The sequence below is a fragment of the Cephus cinctus genome, unplaced genomic scaffold (assembly GCF_000341935.2).
Source record: "Cephus cinctus unplaced genomic scaffold, Ccin1 Ccin1_scaffold0230, whole genome shotgun sequence".
Taxonomy (NCBI): domain Eukaryota; kingdom Metazoa; phylum Arthropoda; class Insecta; order Hymenoptera; family Cephidae; genus Cephus; species Cephus cinctus.
In genome coordinates, this window is record NW_014332946.1 from 308 (window position 1) to 23,329 (window position 23,022).

The 23,022-nt window shown below is 39.5% G+C and overlaps 2 protein-coding genes and 1 long non-coding RNA gene across 16 annotated transcripts; 2 read left to right on the top strand and 1 right to left on the bottom strand.

The window, feature by feature from the left end:
- Window positions 1-2,491: 2,491 nt before the first annotated feature.
- LOC107265651 (DNA-directed RNA polymerases I, II, and III subunit RPABC1) lies at window positions 2,492-3,580 on the top strand. Its single transcript, XM_015735340.2, has 2 exons — window positions 2,492-3,025; window positions 3,107-3,580. Exons 1-2 carry the CDS (start codon window positions 2,724-2,726, stop codon window positions 3,435-3,437), a joined length of 633 nt encoding a protein of 210 aa, XP_015590826.1. The 5' UTR covers window positions 2,492-2,723; the 3' UTR covers window positions 3,438-3,580.
- Window positions 3,581-5,228: 1,648 nt separating this feature from the next.
- LOC107265650 (protein enhancer of sevenless 2B) lies at window positions 5,229-11,565 on the bottom strand. Its single transcript, XM_015735338.2, has 6 exons — window positions 10,756-11,565; window positions 9,060-9,157; window positions 8,819-8,938; window positions 8,539-8,704; window positions 7,450-7,623; window positions 5,229-7,308 (listed from the first exon to the last, which is right to left on the bottom strand). Exons 1-5 carry the CDS (start codon window positions 10,831-10,833, stop codon window positions 7,450-7,452), a joined length of 636 nt encoding a protein of 211 aa, XP_015590824.1. The 5' UTR covers window positions 10,834-11,565; the 3' UTR covers window positions 5,229-7,308.
- A 220-nt stretch (window positions 11,566-11,785) lies between these two features.
- LOC107265652 lies at window positions 11,786-19,764 on the top strand. 14 transcript variants are annotated; one of them, XR_003059168.1, is made up of 5 exons: window positions 11,786-14,577; window positions 14,663-14,736; window positions 14,816-16,989; window positions 17,076-18,484; window positions 18,569-19,764. It is a non-coding gene; the product is annotated as an uncharacterized LOC107265652 (long non-coding RNA). The 14 variants fall into 14 exon arrangements; XR_003059163.1 differs by having other exon boundaries at window positions 17,076-17,530; window positions 17,639-19,764; XR_003059173.1 differs by having other exon boundaries at window positions 14,816-15,018; window positions 16,669-16,989; window positions 17,076-19,764.
- The last annotated feature ends 3,258 nt before the right edge of the window (window positions 19,765-23,022 follow it).

Sequence of the window (23,022 nt, forward strand, 5' to 3'; positions counted from 1 at the left end):
TAAGATAAGTTAAACGCGAAAAAGCTAAGATAAGTTAAACGCGAAAAAGCTAAGATAAGTTAAACGCGAAAAAGCTAAGATAAGTTAAACGCGAAAAAGCTAAGATAAGTTAAACGCGAAAAAGCTAAGATAAGTTAAACGCGAAAAAGCTAAGATAAGTTAAACGCGAAAAAGCTAAGATAAGTTAAACGCGAAAAAGCTAAGATAAGTTAAACGCGAAAAAGCTAAGATAAGTTAAACGCGAAAAAGCTAAGATAAGTTAAACGCGAAAAAGCTAAGATAAGTTAAACGCGAAAAAGCTAAGATAAGTTAAACGCGAAAAAGCTAAGATAAGTTAAACGCGAAAAAGCTAAGATAAGTTAAACGCGAAAAAGCTAAGATAAGTTAAACGCGAAAAAGCTAAGATAAGTTAAACGCGAAAAAGCTAAGATAAGTTAAACGCGAAAAAGCTAAGATAAGTTAAACGCGAAAAAGCTAAGATAAGTTAAACGCGAAAAAGCTAAGATAAGTTAAACGCGAAAAAGCTAAGATAAGTTAAACGCGAAAAAGCTAAGATAAGTTAAACGCGAAAAAGCTAAGATAAGTTAAACGCGAAAAAGCTAAGATAAGTTAAACGCGAAAAAGCTAAGATAAGTTAAACGCGAAAAAGCTAAGATAAGTTAAACGCGAAAAAGCTAAGATAAGTTAAACGCGCAAAGGGACAAGTTAAACGCGAAAGGTCTACCCTTAGTCAAGATTCACCGCAACGAAAGACCGCGGGCGTAGCACCCAGCGAACCCTTGCGGGCACGCCGGGACATCCGGAAGGACGATATTTAACGCTACAACCTCCGTCCCTTCCCACGGGCAAGCCCAGTGGGTTAGACGTAAGGAACCACGCCCGCCGCCGGCGGCGGGCCCCGTTAGCCATCGATCCCCGCGCAAAATGTCTCCGACAGAGGGTGACTTTATACTAGCGGGTGCTCAATAGCACCCGCACCTATCCCAAGTGAAGTGACCCCCAAGCACAAGCACAAGTAGGACTTTACCCAAAGTCAACGGACTACCCCTCCGACCTCCCCACGGACAAATAGGATCGTCTCTACCCACACAAGTGCCCAAGGGTCAACGACATGTTGGAGTGTTTTTAGCAAAGCGAACAAATTATACTAAATACGCGAGAGCTAGACACCTGGCTAGATTCACTATACGAAAGACCATGGCCGTAGATACCCTAAGGGGGCTCAAGGCCCCCGTCGGGAGACCCATAAGGTCCTGTTGCGGCCACAACTTGGGCCACCAACCACTGAGCAAGCTCAGCGGATGAGGCGGAAGGGCAACCCCCGACACCATGGTCTTAAGTCTAGCTGCACTAACCGGATGACTACTCTTATATCACTACTTGAATGAATATGCTCGACCCGACCAAAGGAATAGGAAAAGTAAGACAAATACAATGGAAAGTGAGAGGAAACAAAGCGAAACGAGAAGAAAGAAATGAAGATGAAATAAAAAAGTGAAGAAGTAGAAAAGTAAGGAATAGACTTATAAAAGTAGAGAAGAAATGAGGAAAGAGATAAATAAGAAACTAAAGAACGAAATATCAAGAAATAAGGAAGTACAGAAAAAATAAATATAGAAATAGGAGAAGGTTGGAAATAGATATGAGGGGCACTTCCAACAGACCAGTATAGGAGACCAGCTCGAGGAAGAATGAGCGCTTCGAGCCCGGGCACTGCCTTCAGCGCTGCCCCCACTCCCCGGCTGCTCACACAATTTTGAGCAAATTCCAGTACTTCTAAATATGCTTGGCCAGAATTTCCGATTTTTAAGTGTTAATATTTTTCTTTATTGATTTCATTAAATTTCAATTCTTTCTTTATTGAATTTATTAATATTTCAATTTGAACTTAATTTATTTTCGATATTCTACAATTTCAATTAAATTTTTATCAACTCCGTATATTCTGCACAGTTTTGATTAGCCTCAATATTATATTTTGAATAAATTTTGAATATAAATCAAGATCCAATAATATTTAGTAGTATTCGGAAAGCTTTATTCAATGTTTCGAATTTTTAATATTTCTGTGTAACTAATTTCTTTCTTCTTCTCTCCTCCTTCTTCTTCTTATTCCTTTTTGGCCTTATGCCCTCATAGAGAGCCAAGTGCCCTCAAGTGATGAAACATTTTTAAAAAATTGAGATACTATACGGGTGTCAAGTTGGCACCGCACTTTCTTAAAAATGTCTTAAAAATATTTCAACAATAGGCTTTTTCAATAGTTGTTGAGAAGTTCTATAGTTCCCGGTCTCGTTCTGAAGATTGCTTCGGGAACCAGCGATGAGTAGCGGTGAACCTCTGCTTGCCAAGCTACACATTCGTGTTCACGTCTAGCTCGGCTACGACGGGATTCGCATTGTCGACGGAGGCGACGATCACGAATCCTACTCCCGGACTCGCCACTACGATTTAGCGCCATGCTTTTGGTATCGCCTAAAACCGGAGCGTTGTGCATCTCCCCACTCATCTCTGTACATACGTTATATGTTTTAGACCGTCGTGGAATAACGTGCGTTTCGTTTCCCAATAGAAAACCGGCAACCAATAGAATTCACTCCATGGTTACTTGTAAAGCATCGTGGATTCCTGTGATGGATTCCAATTAGTATCACATGCGGCGGTTGAAACGATAAGCAACAGTCGGCGTCGTTTATCACACTTTTTTAAGTTTTGAGCATAAAATGGATGACGAAGCTGAGACATATAAACTGTGGAGGATCAGAAAAACTGTCATGCAATTGTGCCATGACAGAGGTTACTTGGTCACGCAAGATGAGTTGGATCAAACGTTGGAACAATTTAAAGAACAGTTTGGTGATAAACCGAGTGAAAAAAGACCGGCACGAAGTGATTTAATTGTTCTTGTGGCACACAATGATGATCCTACAGATCAGCTATTCGTTTTCTTCCCAGACGAACCAAAAATTGGTATAAAAACCATCAAAACATATTGTCAACGAATGCAGGAAGAAAAGATTCATAGGTTACTATCATAACCATCACTAGGTTTGCATACGTACAATGTGCAATGCGATGGATGTATTAAATAAGTAGTTATTTGCAGGGCAATCATTGTCGTACAACAAGGTATGACACCATCAGCAAAACAATCACTGGTCGACATGGCTCCAAAATACATTCTAGAACAGTTCCTGGAATCCGAGCTTCTTATAAATATTACAGAGCACGAACTCGTGCCTGAACATATTGTTCTAACACCAGATGAAAAAGAGGAACTACTGACTAGGTACAAACTAAAGGAGAATCAACTAATGCGAATTCAAGCAGGTGATCCTGTTGCAAGATACTTTGGTCTGAAACGTGGTCAAGTTGTCAAGATTATTAGATCGTCAGAAACTGCAGGACGATATATTTCTTACAGACTTGTTTGTTAATCTATGAAGATCCACATTATGAATCTTGCTCTTTGCTGATTATTCAGTATGTAATATACCATTGTTTCAATTAAGATTAATCTAAAACTAAGTATAATTTCTAAATGGATTGATGACAACAGGAAATAAATTTTATAACAGCACCAGCTGATCTTTTATTTATGTATATGTATCCTCGTTTCTAATCTTAAGAACAGTAGGGAAGTAGTAAACGGGAAAGAACTTTGAAATATCAATTTATTCTACATGATCATCAATGGTTGACAATACATAAGTAGTATTCGTTAATAATATTTTACAGTAGACAATAAAGAATTACCTAAAATTTCCTAATGACTATGAAACATAAATGCACGTTATATTCGTCTCCAAGTACCTTTGCGTACTAATATCAAGCTTACGAGGATCCCCAAAACTTTTCCCAAAGAGCCAAAATCCTGATTCACTGAACAAAAATATAAAGCTTGCATCATTTATACAGCCGTATGAAAAACACTAAGTAATCCCAACAATAATAATACAACATATCCTCAAGATTAGTAATGATCATCTGTCGGCTAGAATAATTCTGCAGAAAACTGCTCATCGATGTACTAAACTCTTATTCCAACATTTTTCATAACTGTACACAAACTTGGTCCAGAAGAGCGTCTCCCGTTCCCAGCCAGTAATGCACATTAAATACATATCATTATCCACTGCTAATTATTCGTTACAAGGTTTTGGTAAATCTCACAAATATCAGCTGTCGAGACAGCCAAAAATTATCAGAGGTCCAAACCCAAAGGCGAACGTGTCCCTGAAACGATAACGATACCATGAATAAAAAAGTCTTCATCGTTATCGTTATCATTTCAATAGAATGCACGAGCGAGACAGAAAAATATAATATGTATAACAATGGTGAAGCAAGTCCCACCATGACATATACATATAATAATAAGGCCGAATAAATGCTACTTTAAAATCTCTGATCGCTCATCGAATCGATATCAATTCAGACTAAGCTACAATATGCATAGATTATCGTTAGACACATTTCTTAGAGTTCTCGCAAAACACAAAGTCAAAAAAGGATTTTTAACGCAATTCGTACCTTGCACCAGATTGCCGAGCCATAAGGAGAAATGTAAGTTTAAAAAGGAACCTTTCAACTTTTAAAATTTCTTATCCTACTGTCATATTCCCGCTCCAACGGATCGACTGGCAGTAAATCTATTTGACAGAAGAATAGAAATTGTTGAAAATGCCCATAAGGAATTATCTGTCTACGCGCTACAAAACGAACGACTTAGCCGATACGATGCAGCTTCTTTTTTGCTCATCTTTTCAATTTCCAACTGGACGCCGTCGTCGTTCTTTAATCGTATTACAGGATTTATCGCTCCAGCCGCGACGCTCGAAGTTGCCGAGACATGTTTCGTGCGTGACTTCCGAGCTCGTATCCATATCGCGAATAAAGACATCGGATGGGATTACACTTCATTCTCGTCGTCTTTGTTCTTTTTTATAAATGAATTTTTATGAACTTTAAGTACAAAAGTACATGTGTGTAAAGCGTACAATCATGAGGGATCGCGATAACAGTCGCACGCATTCGCCGGATCCCTCGCAAGAACAATAGTTAGTACCCGCTAGAAGAACAAAGAAAAAAAACTAAAAAAATTCAAAATAACAGTGTAGGGTGAAAAGTAGTAGCAGTGATAGTAGCAACAGTGGCGATAATGGTAGTGATAGAGTAATAGGACATTGCAGGACATTTCGGGCGCGACGGAAAGAAAAGCATGCAGGTACGATTAATATAATATATATTGTTATTAATAAAATGTAACATAACGCAATAATAATTAATTAATAATAATAATAATAATTACACAATAAGGCTAAAAGTTTTCAATCTTCACAAAGAAAACAGGGGGACTGGAAAAGGAGGATTTGAGTGGGTTCGACCCTAGACAGGTACGAACCGAGGGTGGGACAAAGGACGAGAGTTGTGAAAAATGTTATAGAAAAAAAAATAACTTTAAAAAAATATACAGTACGATATTTTTTCTTTCTAATCTTTCGTTTGCTCCCCATTAAGAATTATGCAGGTTATTTAGCAGAGAGAGGAGTGAGAAAGAAAAGAAAAAAAATAGAGAAAAAACGAATCTGAGTGCAGCTCCATTTTAAATACGTAATCTAATGCGCGTGACTGCAGATGCTTCGTAATAATATCGGTTTTTGGCATTTGCTTCGAAAAAGTGCATGACATCCGACTGTTCAGAAAGGAGGGGACGAGGGATCGGCGTGAGCTCAGAATGGTTAAAAAGGATATTCAAAAGATATATATGTATACAAAGAACCTACAAAAAATGGCCGACTGAGATCATGTACCACGTAGTTTTCTTGTATTTGCACACGGTCGAACGTTGTATGATTTCCAAGCTCTTTATTTATACGAGTAATAACAAAGCTATATCATTATAGTTCGCCGTGTAAGAAGTAAATTATTATCGTATCGACTAATTCAACGATGAGCGAAGTTCGGTTAGAAGGGAAAAGAGAGAAAAATAGAAAAAAAATTCAGTTCACGGTACGTGGTAGCTCGACTCAGACTGCTCGCAATGTACGTGTAACGGACAGTCGTCAGTATTTTTGCGTACAAAAAAAAAAACAACAAAATATCGGTGCGCTTCTCATGTCTGCATACTATAATGCCAAAAGGCGATGCATTTCGATGATGCTACATTTATAATGAATATATTTTTCATTATTCCACTTGCTATTTTTACTGGTTACGAATCTACAACGATACTTGAACCTGTTCTTCCTCTTTTTCTATTTTAACCATAAAGGTCCCGTTAAGAGTCTGTTAGACTGTATTGCAAAATACAAAAGTTTTTTCATTTGCGCGTCGATTGCCGTGGGTGCACTTTTCATTGTTTTCTTCTCTTTCGTTTTGTTTTCACTGTTTCTTTTTTTTTGCATGATGTGTGTGGGGAGGGCAGATAGTTCATTCACCCAGAGGTAGAGACGCGACTTTCCTGTCTTAATATGGCCGATGAGGGAAGGAGGGTTGCTTCAATTCGCGATTAATATTAACTTTGTGGTGCACGATCCAAAACGCGGTGGGCCATCAGGAAGACAAAGGATCCGTTGAAATGTCCAAGTACGATAGAACGTTACCAGGTACCCCATTAGATTGGAATACTATAGATACAAAAACTTATGATGAACGTCGAGTTCCTTTGTTTTTTTTGTTTCTTTCAAAATATAACTGAGATCCCTAAGACACTGTTTGTAAGCCTGAAGATAAATCTCGGTCACGTTTAACTTTATATGATCCACAGTACTACGGTGCCGATTGGTGAATCATTTCACGTGATCGCTGGAATCTCTATGACGTTTCTCTCATTGATCCTTGGATCCTTCACGGCCGTAAATCCTCTCGACGATCCCAGCGAGAGATGCCGACGATACATAAGATCATTCCCACTGACATAGCGAACGGCTACATTTATTATCTGATGTACAGTAAAGATATAAGAGACTACCCTGTTTTGACGATACATCGAGAGATTAAAGGAACGTGTGCGGTTCGCGGTATTTGATAATCGTGTCCATGAGGGGAAAGAAAACGTGAATGAAAGTGACAAAAAATATAATACATCTCTCTATGGGATCGTGAAGGCGCAGAGAGGACGTGAGTGTCAAGCAGGCATAAGAGTTACAAAGCTCTGCGTCTCGACCACCAATACATCCTGGTGGCCCACTCGATTGGCGGCGTTTGCAAAATGTTATTTATTAGTTCCGCAGTGAGTCTGATCCTGTACGTGATCGTCGTGGGGTAAGGTGGTGGACGTTGTCGTCTGCGAGCTCCGTGCGTGGCCTGAAAATCACATTAAGAAAGTTTTACCTAGAGAACAAACTGACAGGGACAGTACATGCACGACTGTGTTTCTATTCGATAATGGCTCCTTCTAAATGATGGAGCAATTATTTTATGTTGATACACAAAGATTAAGCTCACCTAGGAGTGATATGGTGTGACGTAGGTGGACGGGAATAATCCTCGTTTGTTGCCAATCTCACCGTGCCACCAGTGTTCATCGGTACGATCCGTAACTGTGATCACGTCACCCCGTCTGAATTCAAGTTCACCAGGTTCCTGCGGCGTGAAGTCGTACAGGGCTTGGACCAAGCACTAAAAATAGTACAACGAGTATAAAAACACACTGTGGGACTAAACTGTGGCAATATAATTATGTATTCCTGTAAAGTTAAGAAAGAGCAAGAATCTGCTTAGTTATCAGCAATATATTGGAAGCCTTGGTGATAACATTATTTTTGTGAGATTTTACACGCGAGCAAAGATAACAATTGGACGTAATAAAACACCGCAAATTATAGAGAAATTACGTATAGTCAATGCTGCCGCTAAGATATGCGATTATGTATCACGTAATTAAGCAGCAAGCCACTGATTACTGTGGACTGTCGTAACGAATTATCTTTATCAGACAGATTAGAGACATATGGACAGGTAAATGCGCAAATCGTTATAAAAGTTAGTCGCTGTTTTTCTTTCTTTTCTTGCTATTACAATGCAACTGTAATAAGACGTATAAATCATCCTCTAACCTTCCCTTGAAGAGGATCTTATTGTTAGCTAATGTTCACCTGCATCCTGCAGATTCTCAGGTTTAATTAATTCTTTTTTCTTCTTATTACTATCGACTATAGATGCTATAACGATGATTTGATACTTCTTCTGACTACTATTTTGTATGCAATATCAATTACAGAAAGCACGTAGCAATTCTACAGCGCGTTTCGAATATTTAAGGGTATAATGACATTGACGGTCTTTGGATATTGCGATTGGGTTATGGTTTGGCATTTAGAATGCACACGTCCTTACAAGAATGTATTTTATGCGCTAGCGACTATTGTGCTCATTACAATTGGTTTGACTGGTCCTTGTTATAATCTGTTAGTTTTTGTTTACAGTTTACTATTAGCTACCTCCACACTTCTATTATCCTTTTCTCTAACAATAATATTTATTCCGATTATGACGAATATTTGAATGCTATTTTACAACGTTGATTCTTCTTACCTCTTCTGGTACCATATCGCGCAATTTGACGTCCTGTGAGCGTGATACCGATGCCGTACGATGGTACTCGACTAATTCATTGAGGCTATTAAACTTAACGACCCATAAGAAAAATTTCCCTTGGGCGTCTCTCAATACCTTGAAGTGTTGGACACCGTCCGAGCATCTGAAAATGTGATCAAGTGATGGATAAATTATTTGTCATTGCTATTCATTGGTAAATATCCATCTTTTTAATGCAACAATGAATATGTCTTATGATGTTGACAGATTGACTTACTTAACAGACAATGAAAAATCCCCAGGAGAGCTTTCGCTGATTCTGATAAGAAAAGCACCTTCGTGCTTGTTCAATAATAGCCTTTCAGCATCAGCCCTGGTTATCCTACCATAGTACCAGCTACAATAACAAGATAATGATATTATTATTTACTTTGGAGACTTTAATTATTTATGTCCACAAATGGTAAATAGATTGAATGTGGTAAATCTCTGTTCAAAATCCCAATACTCCTACTCACTCATGATTCTTCATTTCTATGTAGTTGCTGGGAATTAGACCTTCTCTAGAATCCAGTTCGGCTCTGTACCAATTCATATCATCCTCCATATTGAGAATCTGCAATGATAATATATTCATAACTAATTTGAATAATGCTAAGCTTGTATGTTGATCTTCAATAAATCAAGGATTTGTAAGATTACAATACTGTATTACAAAAATTATATTTCGGTAATTGTCAAGGGTACCACAGTGTATATTCAATTCGAATTATTTGTTTATCAGAATGATAAGATAATTTTGATGTATCAGTTCATGCTATTATCATATATCGTATCAAAGTACTTTAGAAACCTCATTCTGCAAGTTCTTGTATATTCTAGAATCACAGGAACTTTTATAATGCTAAGAATTTTATTCTAATCCTATTCAATGTCTATTGCTACTTTTAGGATCATTGACAACCATTTACAGCATGAGATACCAGTTCCTTTAGAATAGAGGGTAGAAGAGTATAATTATTTCGGATTGGAATATAAATAGAAGTTTGCCCAGGCAGAAAATAGGTATGGCATAACGTGGACTAATTCATGTCCGTCAGAAGTTATGGTTCGTTTTCTGGGTCTATCTAAATAAAAGAATGACAGATAGTAAATATATTATAACTTATTGCAAATATTTATTCAAAAATGTATATTACAAGATTTAATAGTGACACTATTATAAGATCTCAGTTGTATTACACATTTCATGATCTACTCAATATAATATTCCTATGAATTTTTCATTTTTTTATTCACATATAACAAATAAACATTTTATCATATTATAGAACAACAAAAGTATGATATCAAAGTGTAAACATTCTTCAAAAATGTCAAAAGATAAACATAACAAAACAATAATGAAGGATACAAAGAGAAATATATTCATATTACGCTTGTTACATTAACAATCACCCAAATGAGGGATAAAATGTTGAAATCTTTATCAGGAACATATAAAAAAAACATAAGAAAATAAGAAAATCGTGGTATCTATTGAGAACCCACTAAAATCTGTTGTGGGCGTTCAGGAATGAACGTAAATGAATATACTATAGCTAAATCGTATATCCCAAAATATAAAGGAAGCATGCTACAAAATTAGCGTAATCGTGATCCCAGAGGTTCAAAATGCAGTGGTAACGATAAAACCAGAAGTGACTCTTGGAGAAATACGTATAAGTCGAGAAAGCAAGAGGAAATGCATATCATGGTTTTTCTTATCAGACAGGGAAACGGCGAGCGGTAAGTCAGCAGACCATCGAGCATCCGTCGATTCAGAAACTTAGAACATGAGAAAGAGAAAGATAGGTCTCAAATCGCTTGGTAAAGTAGAAGCTGGAGGCGCGATGTGCGTGGGCCGTGTCATTATTTACTTGGAAGAGCTATATTAGGCGATCGGCCAGTGGCGTACCTGTCACAATACTTTTGAATAAAAAGTACAACTGGAATAACTAATATAATGTCCAAGAGTGATCGTCTCGACAAGCAGGATGAGATACGTCACGAGAGAATAGCTCAGGGCCGTTTCGAAGGTTCGGGATGATGTCGGGGCGACGAACCCCAGACGATACTTCGCGTGGCAGTAAACATAGAAAATACATATCAAGTATTTTCTTTAGCATAAGTATATCGTAATAGATAACGCATATAAAAAGAAAAAGGACTCACCTTCAATATCTGACTCCTGCGAAAACTGAGCTCGTCCTCGGCGGTTGCCGTAAAATCGTGTCTCGCTATCGCCTCCATTCTCGTTTTCCCTCGAGGGAGAGAAGATATATATCACAGCCCTGGCTCCGGCACTCTCCCGACCACCTTTGTCCACCGATCAAAACCCCCCGTTATTATTTTGCTCACTTTGCTCACTGCTCGAAGCCGTTCCCTATTCTCCTCTTCCTTTGCTCCAAAACCACCACACTCCACCGACTCCCCTTTCCTCACTCGCTTCTCTTTCGTTTCTATAATATTCCCTTCGTCTTCACCGTCCTCGACACTCTTCTTTTTCTTCTTCTATTTCTTTTTCTTCTCTCGTTCCACGAGCCTCTCTCTGAGTCTGGCCTGGTCTGGCCTCTTGTTCCACGGAGAGCCACGTATCGCGCACTCCTGCTTTTCTCGCGTTTTCTGACCGCTACACTCTTATCCTGGCAGTATCCTTTGTCGTATCTATGACACCTTTAGCGACCGACTACCACGAGCATCTTATCAATACAATGTCGAGTTCCACGAGTAAGAGGTTATTGCCAAACTGTCAAAACTCCAGGGCGATCACGCACTCGCACTGGAATCCATCGCTCGTCTTATCAGACATTACACTCTCCTTTCTGCCTTTACTCTGTGGTGGCACTGTTGATCACTGCGCATGCACTACTGCGCAGCGCGCACACACTTCGATTCTTCCTCAAATTCCACAGCCACAAAAATATCACTAGACTCAACGAAATACCTATCTCATGAAATTTCACAGGTTTATGGATGGATTCACGCGATACGTGTTGACCGCTTAAAATAACCGTTAAAACTGAGGGAACACGCGTTGAAGACGGCACTACTTGCGCTTCGCGGAGTCTGCGCATGCGCAATGAATACCAAGCAGGGTCGGCTGTGCTATCGCCATTTCATTTCCCAACCTCCTGAACTCTGTCGCGATATCCCGAGATATTCAAATTGCTCCTCTGGCGAGATCGTAACTTGAAATTGCGAAGACTATGTAATATCTGGAATATTACATTTCCTTCTTTTTTCAGAAAAAATATCAACTCAGTTTGCCAAGACTGTCTCATACGTATTCACAAAACTAAGCTATAACCAGTACGACAGAGCGTCACCTATTTCAACTAGTCAGGACCTTACTAGTCGTTACTTGTTTCAACAAATAAGAGGATCTTACTCCATATGTCTGTTTCCCTACATCGTCTCAGATCTCTACATTGCCTGCCTCGATATAAATCATAGAGCTGCGGAGTATTCACTTCCATCAAGATCCAAGTGAAGGGCTTGGCGATGACAGAGGGGTAGGGCGTGTCGGAAACTTGAAATACGTGACGCGAAATTCTTCAAATAAGTGACGCAGTTGAAATAACTGACGTTACAATAAGTGACGTTTTACTGTACGTATAAGAACGGTACATCACGGAACTTGGTATTTCGACCTGGCAACAAGTATCGGCAGACACAAATTAGCATGTGATTCTTACTGATTCCATGTCCAAGATATGTAAACTGTGACGCGCAGTGAAAGCAAAACCTGACGATGAAGAAGCATTCTCAAAAGAATCAAGGAAAGACCTTTCTCTTGCTGCACCATCTTTCCTAGAACAAAGAAGCCAATTTGAATGGCTTTAGAAGGACATAAGGATGCATCAGAGATAGTACTAGAGCATATTTAAAGTACAATAATAACGTTGGAAGATACCAAACAGACTGACGTGTGTATTGGGCAAATAATACTATGAGTGTATCATGCGCTGCATACATGGTTCACATACCTGTGTAGTTCTACGTTAGTTTACAAAATATTTAAATGAATCACTTTAGCTTTAGCAATATCGTTTAATAATTGCAAACACATCAAGACTTTGATTGGCATTAGTAATACAGTCTCCAGGTAGAATTTCTACGGCCAATGGAGAGCGTGTATGGAAATAAAATAAAAAAGAAGCCAAGTGAGTGAGTCGATCGACGAAACGAGTAATATGAGTGCGTTGGTGCGTTGTCCGAAAAGTAGGTAGAGATATACATATATACAGACAACGAAGAAGAGAAGCTGCTAACTGTAAACGCAAATATATAGAACGTAATTCCATGTCATGTTATATAGGTATTTTCAACGTTCACTAATGATAATGACACTCGTGAAGGCGCATTGAGGGTGCTTACGTAAGGGATAATATGCGAGTACATTGTTTATTTGGGTTATTGTCAGTTTTATTTGCAAAACTAGCGCAATGCCAGGAGGCACTGATGTTTTTAGGACAGTGGCTAGTCGAGCACAGCCAGGCGTAGGGATACACTGGGCGTTAGCGCGGAAATTGAATTACTTTTGTGCAGCTGCATCTTTTCTACCAAACAAAAAGGAAGGCTGAAACGTCATTCGAGATATTATTCCTGAACAAAAACCTTTCACAGTGTCTCCAGGTAATGAAAATCTTTATTATACAAGAATCTTACAGTAATAAAATCCAAAGTCTAGTTGAAACTAGTAGAAAGACTTTTTATAACACGAACCAAAACCTTTATAAGGCTGACACACAGCATCACTGCCAAACACGCATCCGTTTCCTGTCCCGAATTTCCGTGTGTGCAATAATGGCTATCCGCCCACGGACCATAATGAAATAGAAGCTTCGCATGGTAGCCGATTCATTAATGTACAACAACAATGCCTTTGCCATTGGTAATAAAGACAAGAGAGAAATGAGAATCGTGAAACGAGTAAGGTTATGTATCACAAGTTACAGGATGAGAAGAATGAGCTGTTCGTAAAGCTTTATTTACATTGTCAAAGGTTTATCCGGCGCCATGCTGCATCCATCTGTTAATATCTAAATAACGTCGTGCTACTAGCGGCTGTGGTATTAATCTTCGGCTGTCCTTGGTACGACCTTGGCCGATGAGTCGATTCGTTATCGAGTCACAGTGGTCATTGTTACCTGATTACCGTTACGCCTAAAGGCCACAACTAAACCTGGTAAACCAATTGACCATCAGAATATCCAAACAAAAAACGGTGATGATTTTAAAACTTGATATACATACACGATCTTAGATATTTTTTTTATACGGCACCCAGACGCCTTCCTCGAGGGTTCCCAAGATAAAACAAAGCCCTGGGCGGAAATATTATTCCGTATCTGTCCTCCAGTGCCTGAAGAATGACGTGGAGCGTCCTCACTGCAGACGATACTCCCTTGGCTACGTACACTTCTCCTTGTATACGGTACAACACGGTAGACCCGTCCTCTCTCGTGTCACGAGAGATGAAAGGCACTCGTCGTTCTACCTCAAAGAAGAGAAGCAGAGGACCCTTGCAGACAATGGGGACGAGTACATATGACGGGCGGATTGGTTCCTTGCAAATACACCAGGGGGATATCGAGGCTTGGTCCGCCACTAGGATTTTTCTTATTTTCGTTACACCTCTGTTTTTCCTTGTCTGATTTAACATACGTATCAAAATGAAATTTCCATGATACTTATAAACCGTGGACTCATATAAAATGGACGTACTCGGGTAACTCTAGTGGAAAAAACTTCCTTGCTCAATCCAAAGAATCAGATTAATCGTGGAACGACTAGACGAATTTTCTGAGGACTCAGCCGGGACGCAAGTGACTCATGATTCTTGATCAGCTTGAACGATGGCGAGAGGATAACCGATGGAGTGTACACATTCTGATTACGTATACGGTTGACGTCTAGCGCAACACTTCACGTCCTGTCCGTTGTTTCCACCCAGGGAGAATAGCAGAAAAACAAAGCCTGTCGATATCAATGGTAAGTTTCTTTGACACATGCTGTATATTTATTTGAAGTTCACTCAATTTTATCTAGTCCCTTATTGCAGTACTTTTGCTTGCAGATACTTAATCGTCACCCTGCATGTATAATACAATGACAAATTTATATGGATGTTGAGGTACTCGTGAATTGCATGTACGTTCAGGTTTTACTTTTTGGTTCCATAGAATTTCTAATTTAATTTCCAACTAAACTGTCTTTATCCACGTTTAAGATTCTTATGACCACATACGCCAGTCTTCTTGGATCTATCAGACAGCATCCATATACGGGCGAATGAATTCACGTGCAAAAGGAATAAATTTTCCAATTACCAACTGACATCTATATCCACCTTTGCTCAGACTGCAAACGCTGTGTGTATATACATCACGTGCATAATAGTTGCTACTGGTGAGGCTGAATTAGCAGAGATAGGTATTGTCACGCATTAGTGCCCGCGACGAACTGCTCTTATGTACAGGGTGGGACATTTGAATTCCATGAAAAATTACGTGCAGTCGAGAGTCTTGCTAGATATTTGCTCAAGATGACTGGGTCTCGGTAGTCTCCCGTGTGGAATCCAGATTTTTGCATGCACATACGGTGCTCCATTATTCTGCAACAATTCATTTATATTTAGTAGACGTTCAGGTAATTCCATGTTGTAACGGTTTCCGATCGATCGATAGATTAACAAGACCCGTTGTATAGGAAATGCTTTGGTGAAACTTACGGAGTTTAAACGGCTTTCCCGTGCATTACAGCCTTTCTTGGAAAACCTTTCCTTCTGGCACTCTCTATATTGAATTAGTCATTAGTTTTTTCATCTCAATACTGTTTTTATATTTGTATGAATATATTGCGTTCGGTCATTGAACAGCTGACTGGTTGATTTTATTCATTCAAATTTGAAATGTGTTCCATGTACGTTTCTCTCGATACATAATATCTCTGTAAATATATGGGTTTGCAATTTAATTCATTGTACATGAATTCCTGTGGAATACGTGACAGCCGGTAATTATTAACGAATTTTATCCGCTATAACCGCCGGAAACTATTAAGGATACTCGGTGATCTCTGACACAATATCGAGCCTTTTGCGACGAATGACTCACGTACTAACAGTTTTCTTCGAATAGGAAACTATTCTTCTAAACTATACTTCAGAACTATTGTACCACCAGAGGATGGTCTACCTTTGGAATTAATAGAAATCAAATGGACAAAATCATCTTTAGGTGGTGAAATAATCCTGAGTATCCGTGTATAGTAGTAGCTAAAAATATTAACACTTGTATTCTGTACATTGGAAACGGTTCTTGAGGCTTTTTTGTTTTTAGAAAAAAAATCAGATTATTGTTGATCCTACTGAAGCTTGGAGACAGACAATTGTACGGATTTTCGGTTAATAATAATGAATTTTAGACTGAATTACAGCTAAAGAGAAAAAACGTTTCTACAACCGTACCGGATGTGCCCAACTGTTAATTCTCATTATTTAGATCTAATACACTTGGAATAATGAACACCGATGCAAAGCCATATACGCCTGCGCAGCATGATTTGCAGATTTAAGTCTTCCTGAGGAACAGATTGAGCCAGGTTCTGTCTAGCGCGTTTCTATTCGAGCCACTAGCGCAAACAGATGATATCGTAATATCTAGTTGTAACTTCAATCTTCATGGATTCCTGGAGCCCAGTCTGATATGTCTTTGGAGTAACTTGAGCGCTGCACATCTAAGGTTAGGTCGATCGATGCTACCGTCTGGCTCAAACGGTCAGGAACGTTGAGTGAGGTTGCGGCCTACCGGGAAAATCCGATTTGGTGAATGTTCAGATTTCTCAGTACAGCCACGAATCAGTAAGCTTCAACCACGTTGCCAGTGACAGTCTCATATATAATTTTGCCAGAAAGATGAATGAATTTTCTCTTTGAGGTAAAAACGGTATTTAAAAATACTAGCGCCATGCCACGATCTGCGACCGATCGATTTCTTTTCTATTACATAATTGTACGAGTAGTATATGAATTACGTCAGTGACTTAAAATTATTATTAAAACAATGTCAAATTTATGTTTAGATATATCAACTAGAATTTCAGCATTCATCAACAATCGAAACGTACGTCGTGCGAGCGTCAAACAACAATAATAAAATTCATAGATGAGAATGTAAGGAGAGTTCCGCGTTAGGAATGGGGCTTGACGTCATTCGCTGACGCAGACAGCCCAGGTATATCTTTATAGGTTACCATTATCCAACGAGCAGTGGTTCAATACTGGACGCCGCTAAGTCACGGACAGATACTATTGCGCTGAATAATATATCTATAGAAACTATGAATATTTGTACAGTAAATGATTAGATCAGTATTGGAAGCCTTAATTAACCTATATCAAAGGTACCGAATGACTTTTGTAAGATTGAATTTCGAATTGTAACGAATAATAATTACAGTTTCATAACGTTATTTTTAATTTGTTTCAGTGGTTCTTTCGATAAAGAAGTTGATGACACTTGACCCAGGCTCTACGCACAAGAGTATTGAGAGGTGCTGCCTCTCTCGGTGAAACTAAGCACACCGTCGGTATTGCAGAGTTCTGCTAAGCACTGTCGACACTCGTCGATTCAAATTCTCGCATACGAAAATAAACAGAAACAGAACGCCTCGTGTTTACGGAACGTTGTAACAGGTGTTTTCCGCATCTGGAAGGGAGGATTCACAGGTGGTACCAAACGCAACCATGCTGCTGAGTTTGCATGACTGATTAAAAAAAGACACGATCGAAGTGTCAGAAGATTTTTTGACCATCAATTTGTTCATATAATAAAAATAACAATCTTATCCATATGGATAGAAATTGATGACTGCAGTAAAAACGAGTCAGCCTGTCAATTTTCTATAAAAACTTTTTCATCGAGAAACTCTTCAGCCATATCAGGTATGCTTCGGGTCTCTACGTCGTGTACCTCTCTTACAGCAGAATATAACATTCTAAAGAAAGGTCCTCTTTGTGTACCCAAAAGTTAACATAGTTCACCCTTACCAGTTTCTCCTAAACACCTGCAGAAGTAAAATGGCTGGACAGGTGCAATCCTGTGTCTGTTCCCTGGAGTTATGCATGCAAGTACACCCTGGCATATCCACCATTTTATAATTTCTTCGTAGTAGCTTTTATACCAGTATCTAACGTAGCAGCAGAATAATAAATTGGACTATAGTAAAATGCATGCGTCGATATGATGAAAATATCTTTATTGAACCATAGTAGCAATTCAATTGTCCCCGGTCGATGTTCCTCTTATTCTATCGACGCCAGAACACATATTAATTTATATATATAAGATTTCTATATATACAGTATCATAGCCATACCGTTCTCCTGCGAAAGTCTCATAAAATCGAAACGAGTCGCCGTCCCGTTTTTACTGTGCTGGCAGCATGAGTCAGTAAGAGTCGAGGCGAGTGCTTTAACAGCGACGGACTATAGACGAATCAATATGGTCTAAGTTTCGCTGGTTAATAAGAAGCGCCAGGCGGTATTCACGGTCGGGCTTCGGGACTTGAGACAACTGCGGATCACATCGCGCTTCATATTCATTGCGTTTCCTGGCTGACTTTTACGTCAGGCTTATCGCGATTTAGATGGCGAGAAAAATACGAGAGAGAGAGAGAGAGAGAGAGAGAAAAGAAGAAAAAAAGGCTACATGTGTCAGGCTAGCGTGGCCTAACTGGCTTGTTTCCAGGCCGTGCCGCAAGAGGTCAGGCGCTACGTTCTCCGAGGCCACACGACATGGATCGGTGACGTAAGAGTATAAAACCACTATAAAGGCCTCTCTCGGTTCATTAGTGTGAACTGCGGAGCATAGCATCCTCCATCCGCTGCTTATAAACTGTAACGTTCACCGCAAACTTCACTTAAAGTCACTGACTTAAATCCAATGAAAATCGTCCGACTTCCATTTCTGTTTCTACGTAGAGGCTCGGACGCTCCGAGTTCCCAAGGTGCTTTGACGTTTCTCGCTGCGTAGGAAGATAGAGAAGTTCTTGTCGGTGACCGAGTTCGAAGTCGAGTACAAGTAGATAAGGATGACTTTCGGGGTCGACTTCAGATCAGAAGTCGTCGGTAAATCGTACCTCGACCAGATACGTACAATCGGGCGCTCTTAATTACCGACCGAATTCTTCAGTAACGCGTAAGGAATTTTTTAACCACTCGACGTAACGAACACCATGCTCTCGAACTTAGACTGAAAATTAACAAAAAGGTTGGACACCCCGCGACTACTGTACAGTCATTAATCACGCTCGTAATTATTAAACGGCGAAGGGTCGTTGAAACTAATTGAGTTCAATATCGAATTAAGAATAGCGTAAGAGATGATACTTAGTGAGTCAGTGCCATCTGCTATGTTTATACGTATGTGTTCTATGGTTTCTGACCGGTAAAGTAGTCTACATGTTTTTTTTTGTATTTACTTAAATTTAATACACCTTATATCTATATTACTGTATACCCGAGTACAGTACCTATAAAATATTATGCGCCCTTCTCTTCAAAGAAAAACTTTCCCTCTCGACCATTCGTAGACGCTTCGATATACGTCACGGAGGATGTACTCCTCTATGTCGAATACACGAGTGAGCAAGAGGAAGATATAAAAAGAAAAAATTTTTAAAAAATAAAGGAGAGACACACCCACGCGATTCTTCGTAAAAGCTCGCGTGCCATGAATACACGCCCATTTGTTTACCTGCATCGCTTTACGAATAGAACGCGTTTTTGTCTCTCTACTTTTTCTATACTCCCGTCTCTCCTTATGCTCGCTCGATCTTTATACCTATACGGCGCTCATGAAGATAGTACGAGAATTAACCGCAATCCGAATGATTCACCGTCATCAAGAGCGACTCTGGCTTTCCCCTGTGCTCACTTAACCGGCATTCAGGATCTCGAATCAGCCAGCTCCGAGTGCCAGAACGATTCCCAGAAACAGCAACGCGGGATACGTAACAAGAAATAGCAATGCAAGTTATAATCAGTGAAGATATATAGCCATTAATTATAAATTTGTTATCGATCACTGGTAAATACCAATGAACATTTCTATGGTAGATTAATCCTTAAAGTATACATATGTTTATGAGAAAGAAATATACATAAATATTGGCAAACAATCTCTGAATGAAAATTTTTATCAAAACAATTGTTTTTTACCCTTCTCTCCTAATAAACTCAGCTCTATACGATATTCATTTTCTCCTTCTCTCTCTTTCTTGTGCACCTCTCTCTCTCTCTCTCTCTCTCGAACCAAAGGCTTCCCAATCTCGAACAGCCTTATCTAATCATACTCGGTACACCCCAAGTTCTAAGCAACGCTGTGTATGTACTCGGTGCCTCCAGTTTCTGATAAGATTTTGCCAAGTGGTCAATAAGGTTTCGTTTAACCAAGAACCGACGGATGTTCCGTTCCCAATGAGACGTCGACACACTGATGCATTATACATGCATATATATATATACAGCCAAGAATCGCGGGAAAAATTCAAAAGCGGCTTTTTCTTTTTCCGCATTTATTCGCACGTACTTAACACGATAAAGATAACGACCCGTCTTCGAGTCTCCCTGTTCCTATATTTATACATCACTATCTATAGCTGCGTATAATTACCTACTGATTATCCCCTTTCCTTATGACTCCGTACATACCGACTCGATATGTCCCTCTCGTAACATATACCTACAGTAAAGCTTGCTACTCTTGCGTCGCATAAAAACATGAAAGCTACCCAAGAAAACAAGGAGGAATTCGATTAAGTAGGTGTTTACTTACCCTCGCGCGGTAGGAAACTTTCGCAAGTGCCACTTGTGACCCCCGTAGTGCGTCGCTGCCATCTTTGACGCATGCGATCGAACTGACGTACAATTTCTGTTTCGATCATCGAACAGCGGAGAAATGCAAATAAGCATATATATATCTATATATATACATATATATACACACATATATAGTAACTCCACCGCAAATACAGATATAGGTTAGGTTATAGTAAACACACGTAAAATTTTTTTCTACCATAAAATCACAAATTCTTTTCCCATGAATCAAGAAAAAGACAAATAATAATTTGATCAAAATTTATCCAAAGCCTTTAACAGATTTTGTCCCCTTATTTTTCCTTCCACGCGACACCGATAATTACCTCTTCGTATTTTTCCCACTACTGGTAGCTATCCTGACGAAGATTTATTCCTCTGGCTAAGGTTAACCTTTAATATATATTGAATACAGCATACCTGGAATACGTGCACAAACATACTGAAGACACGCACGTGTCCTTTCCCTTCGGACTTCTCCAAGTAATTTCAAGCCTAGAATATCAAGGCTTACCACAACATATATACCTACGGCAAATAAAAACTCGTAACTATTATATGACTCGTTGTCTATTAAACATCGCCGTAGTACTATGGTCAAAAATTAATTAATCCATTCATAAAATACCTTATCTATATAAACCGATAGCCGAACGAAGGCCGTTTCATTGTTTAGCTCACCTGGTCCGCGTCGTGTCCATCTACGAACGGACTTTGGCCGTAATACACGAAGTAATACGTTGCACCGTTAGACGTATTAGATAAGCCACTGGTGTCCTAGGTCATGGTCGGTCCATCTGTTAGTCCAGTATAGATAACGGTAATTGGCAAGCCTTGGAAACATATGTAAATATTGGTGAGTCAGCTCGATCGACACGGTGCTCCATTTCCTCTGTTGATATCAGAGAGAGAGAGAGAGAGAGAGAGAGAGAGAGAGAGAGAGAGAGAAGAAAAGCATAAGAACGAAGAAAAAAACACAAATACCAAGGAATATATAAATATATATATATATCCACATAGTATAACCACGTGCAAGGGAAGAGAGCAAGATAACGAATCCTATGCCAAAATTTCAGATGAATAATAACAATAATATCAGGAGTAAGAACAAGAAATTCCGGCATGTTACCGACTCTTTGAGATACCTTGAATTAAAATGTAAATAAATGACGTGGAACACGACGGTGTCAATGATCCTTGTATTTATTGGATCGTTTAATGCGCGATGGTGTACGAAGGCATATCACTCACGGAGGAATAATAATGATAATATATGTCGGTGAGGACGTTTAGTGGATTCCAGTGTGGAGTTATATATATATATATATATATATATATATACCCGTATAGGGATCATTGATATACGATTATGAATGTGTAGCGTGTCCAACCAACACGTATAACTAGGTAATGCCGTAGGTACGATAAGTGTGCGTAAGTACGTTTACGTGAGAGCCACGCGCAAACGTGTTGGTGACGTACGTTTTACTCACAGATCGGGGGAACATCTTCCACCTCCCTTCGAACGTTATACTACTATGAGTACTCCACTTTCATTGAGAGTTTCTAAAAATAAATCTCTGATTCACAATGCATGAATGACAATCGCGTCAGAAAGGAAAGACGGTTCCTGGGTAAAGGGGAACATTGTCCAGGAAGCACGTGGTCGTAGGTCAAATGGATCTGGATAGGAAAAGGTGCTGGGTTGATAAGATGAAAGAAAAAAATTGGGAGCATTTTATTATCAACCGGGTCGTAGGGTTTGAGCGATGCACAGTGGGATGATTCGGGGATTCCCCTGTTTCCTTTGCGTAGGTGGATATTTGAATTTTTAACGGTTTTCCAGACGTCGCTCGATACGATGGGATCTCCGTAACTCTTGCCATTGCTACTCTTTACATGTGAATTGGACGTGTTGCGACAAGTATGTCTGGCGCTTCGATCCGTTGTTGAAGATCCTAGAAGCATGTTAAAAATGTATTATGAGCTCGGCGGAGGTGTTCGCCCCTAGGAGAGCGCCTGATAGCTCCTTTCCCTTTGATGTCGCAAGGTGAAAGAAATCAGGAGTCGTCGTGGAATTCGCTTCGCTTTCGTGAAAGAGAACACGGCGGAACTGAGAGATATTATTCAACGGGACGTCGATCGGGACGCTTGTAACATACAGCAGTCAATTTTACGAGGTTAGGTGGCTTCGTTGTACGAGGAGGTAGAAGAGTGGTCGACATCCGGTTGTTGAAAAGAGGAATTTAAAAAAATAAATTTCTCCATAAAAGGCTGAGAAATTGAAAATGTGGAGTATCCTTGAATATTTGAGTAATAAAAAAATTACCCTGGAAGCCCTCGAAACTAAGAAAACCTTGACTACGCCGAAGTGACGAGGAAACGGGTTCCTTTGCTTGTTATATCGGCGGATAGGCTAACTCGAAGGACTGTGGAAGCGAGTAGAGAGCGGCGAGCTAGGTTGAGGCATAAGTATGGTAGTGGTATAGTCAGCTAGCAGGAGCGACGGCAGGCAAGCAAGCCAAGCAAGCAGGCAGGCAGGCAACCAGCAGCTT

Bases quoted from the DNA above. Each gene is read 5' to 3' on its own strand.
- LOC107265651 (XM_015735340.2), top strand. From the start codon at position 2,724: ATGGATGACGAAGCTGAGACATATAAACTGTGGAGGATCAGAAAAACT. The intron at 3,026-3,106 runs GTTACTATCATA...AGTTATTTGCAG, and splicing joins CAGGAAGAAAAGATTCATAG to GGCAATCATTGTCGTACAAC.
- LOC107265650 (XM_015735338.2), bottom strand. From the start codon at position 10,833: ATGGAGGCGATAGCGAGACACGATTTTACGGCAACCGCCGAGGACGAG. The intron at 9,158-10,755 runs GTGAGTCCTTTT...TTATCATTGCAG, and splicing joins GCAGGAGTCAGATATTGAAG to ATTCTCAATATGGAGGATGA. The intron at 8,705-8,818 runs GTAAGTCAATCT...TCACATTTTCAG, and splicing joins GATTTTTCATTGTCTGTTAA to ATGCTCGGACGGTGTCCAAC.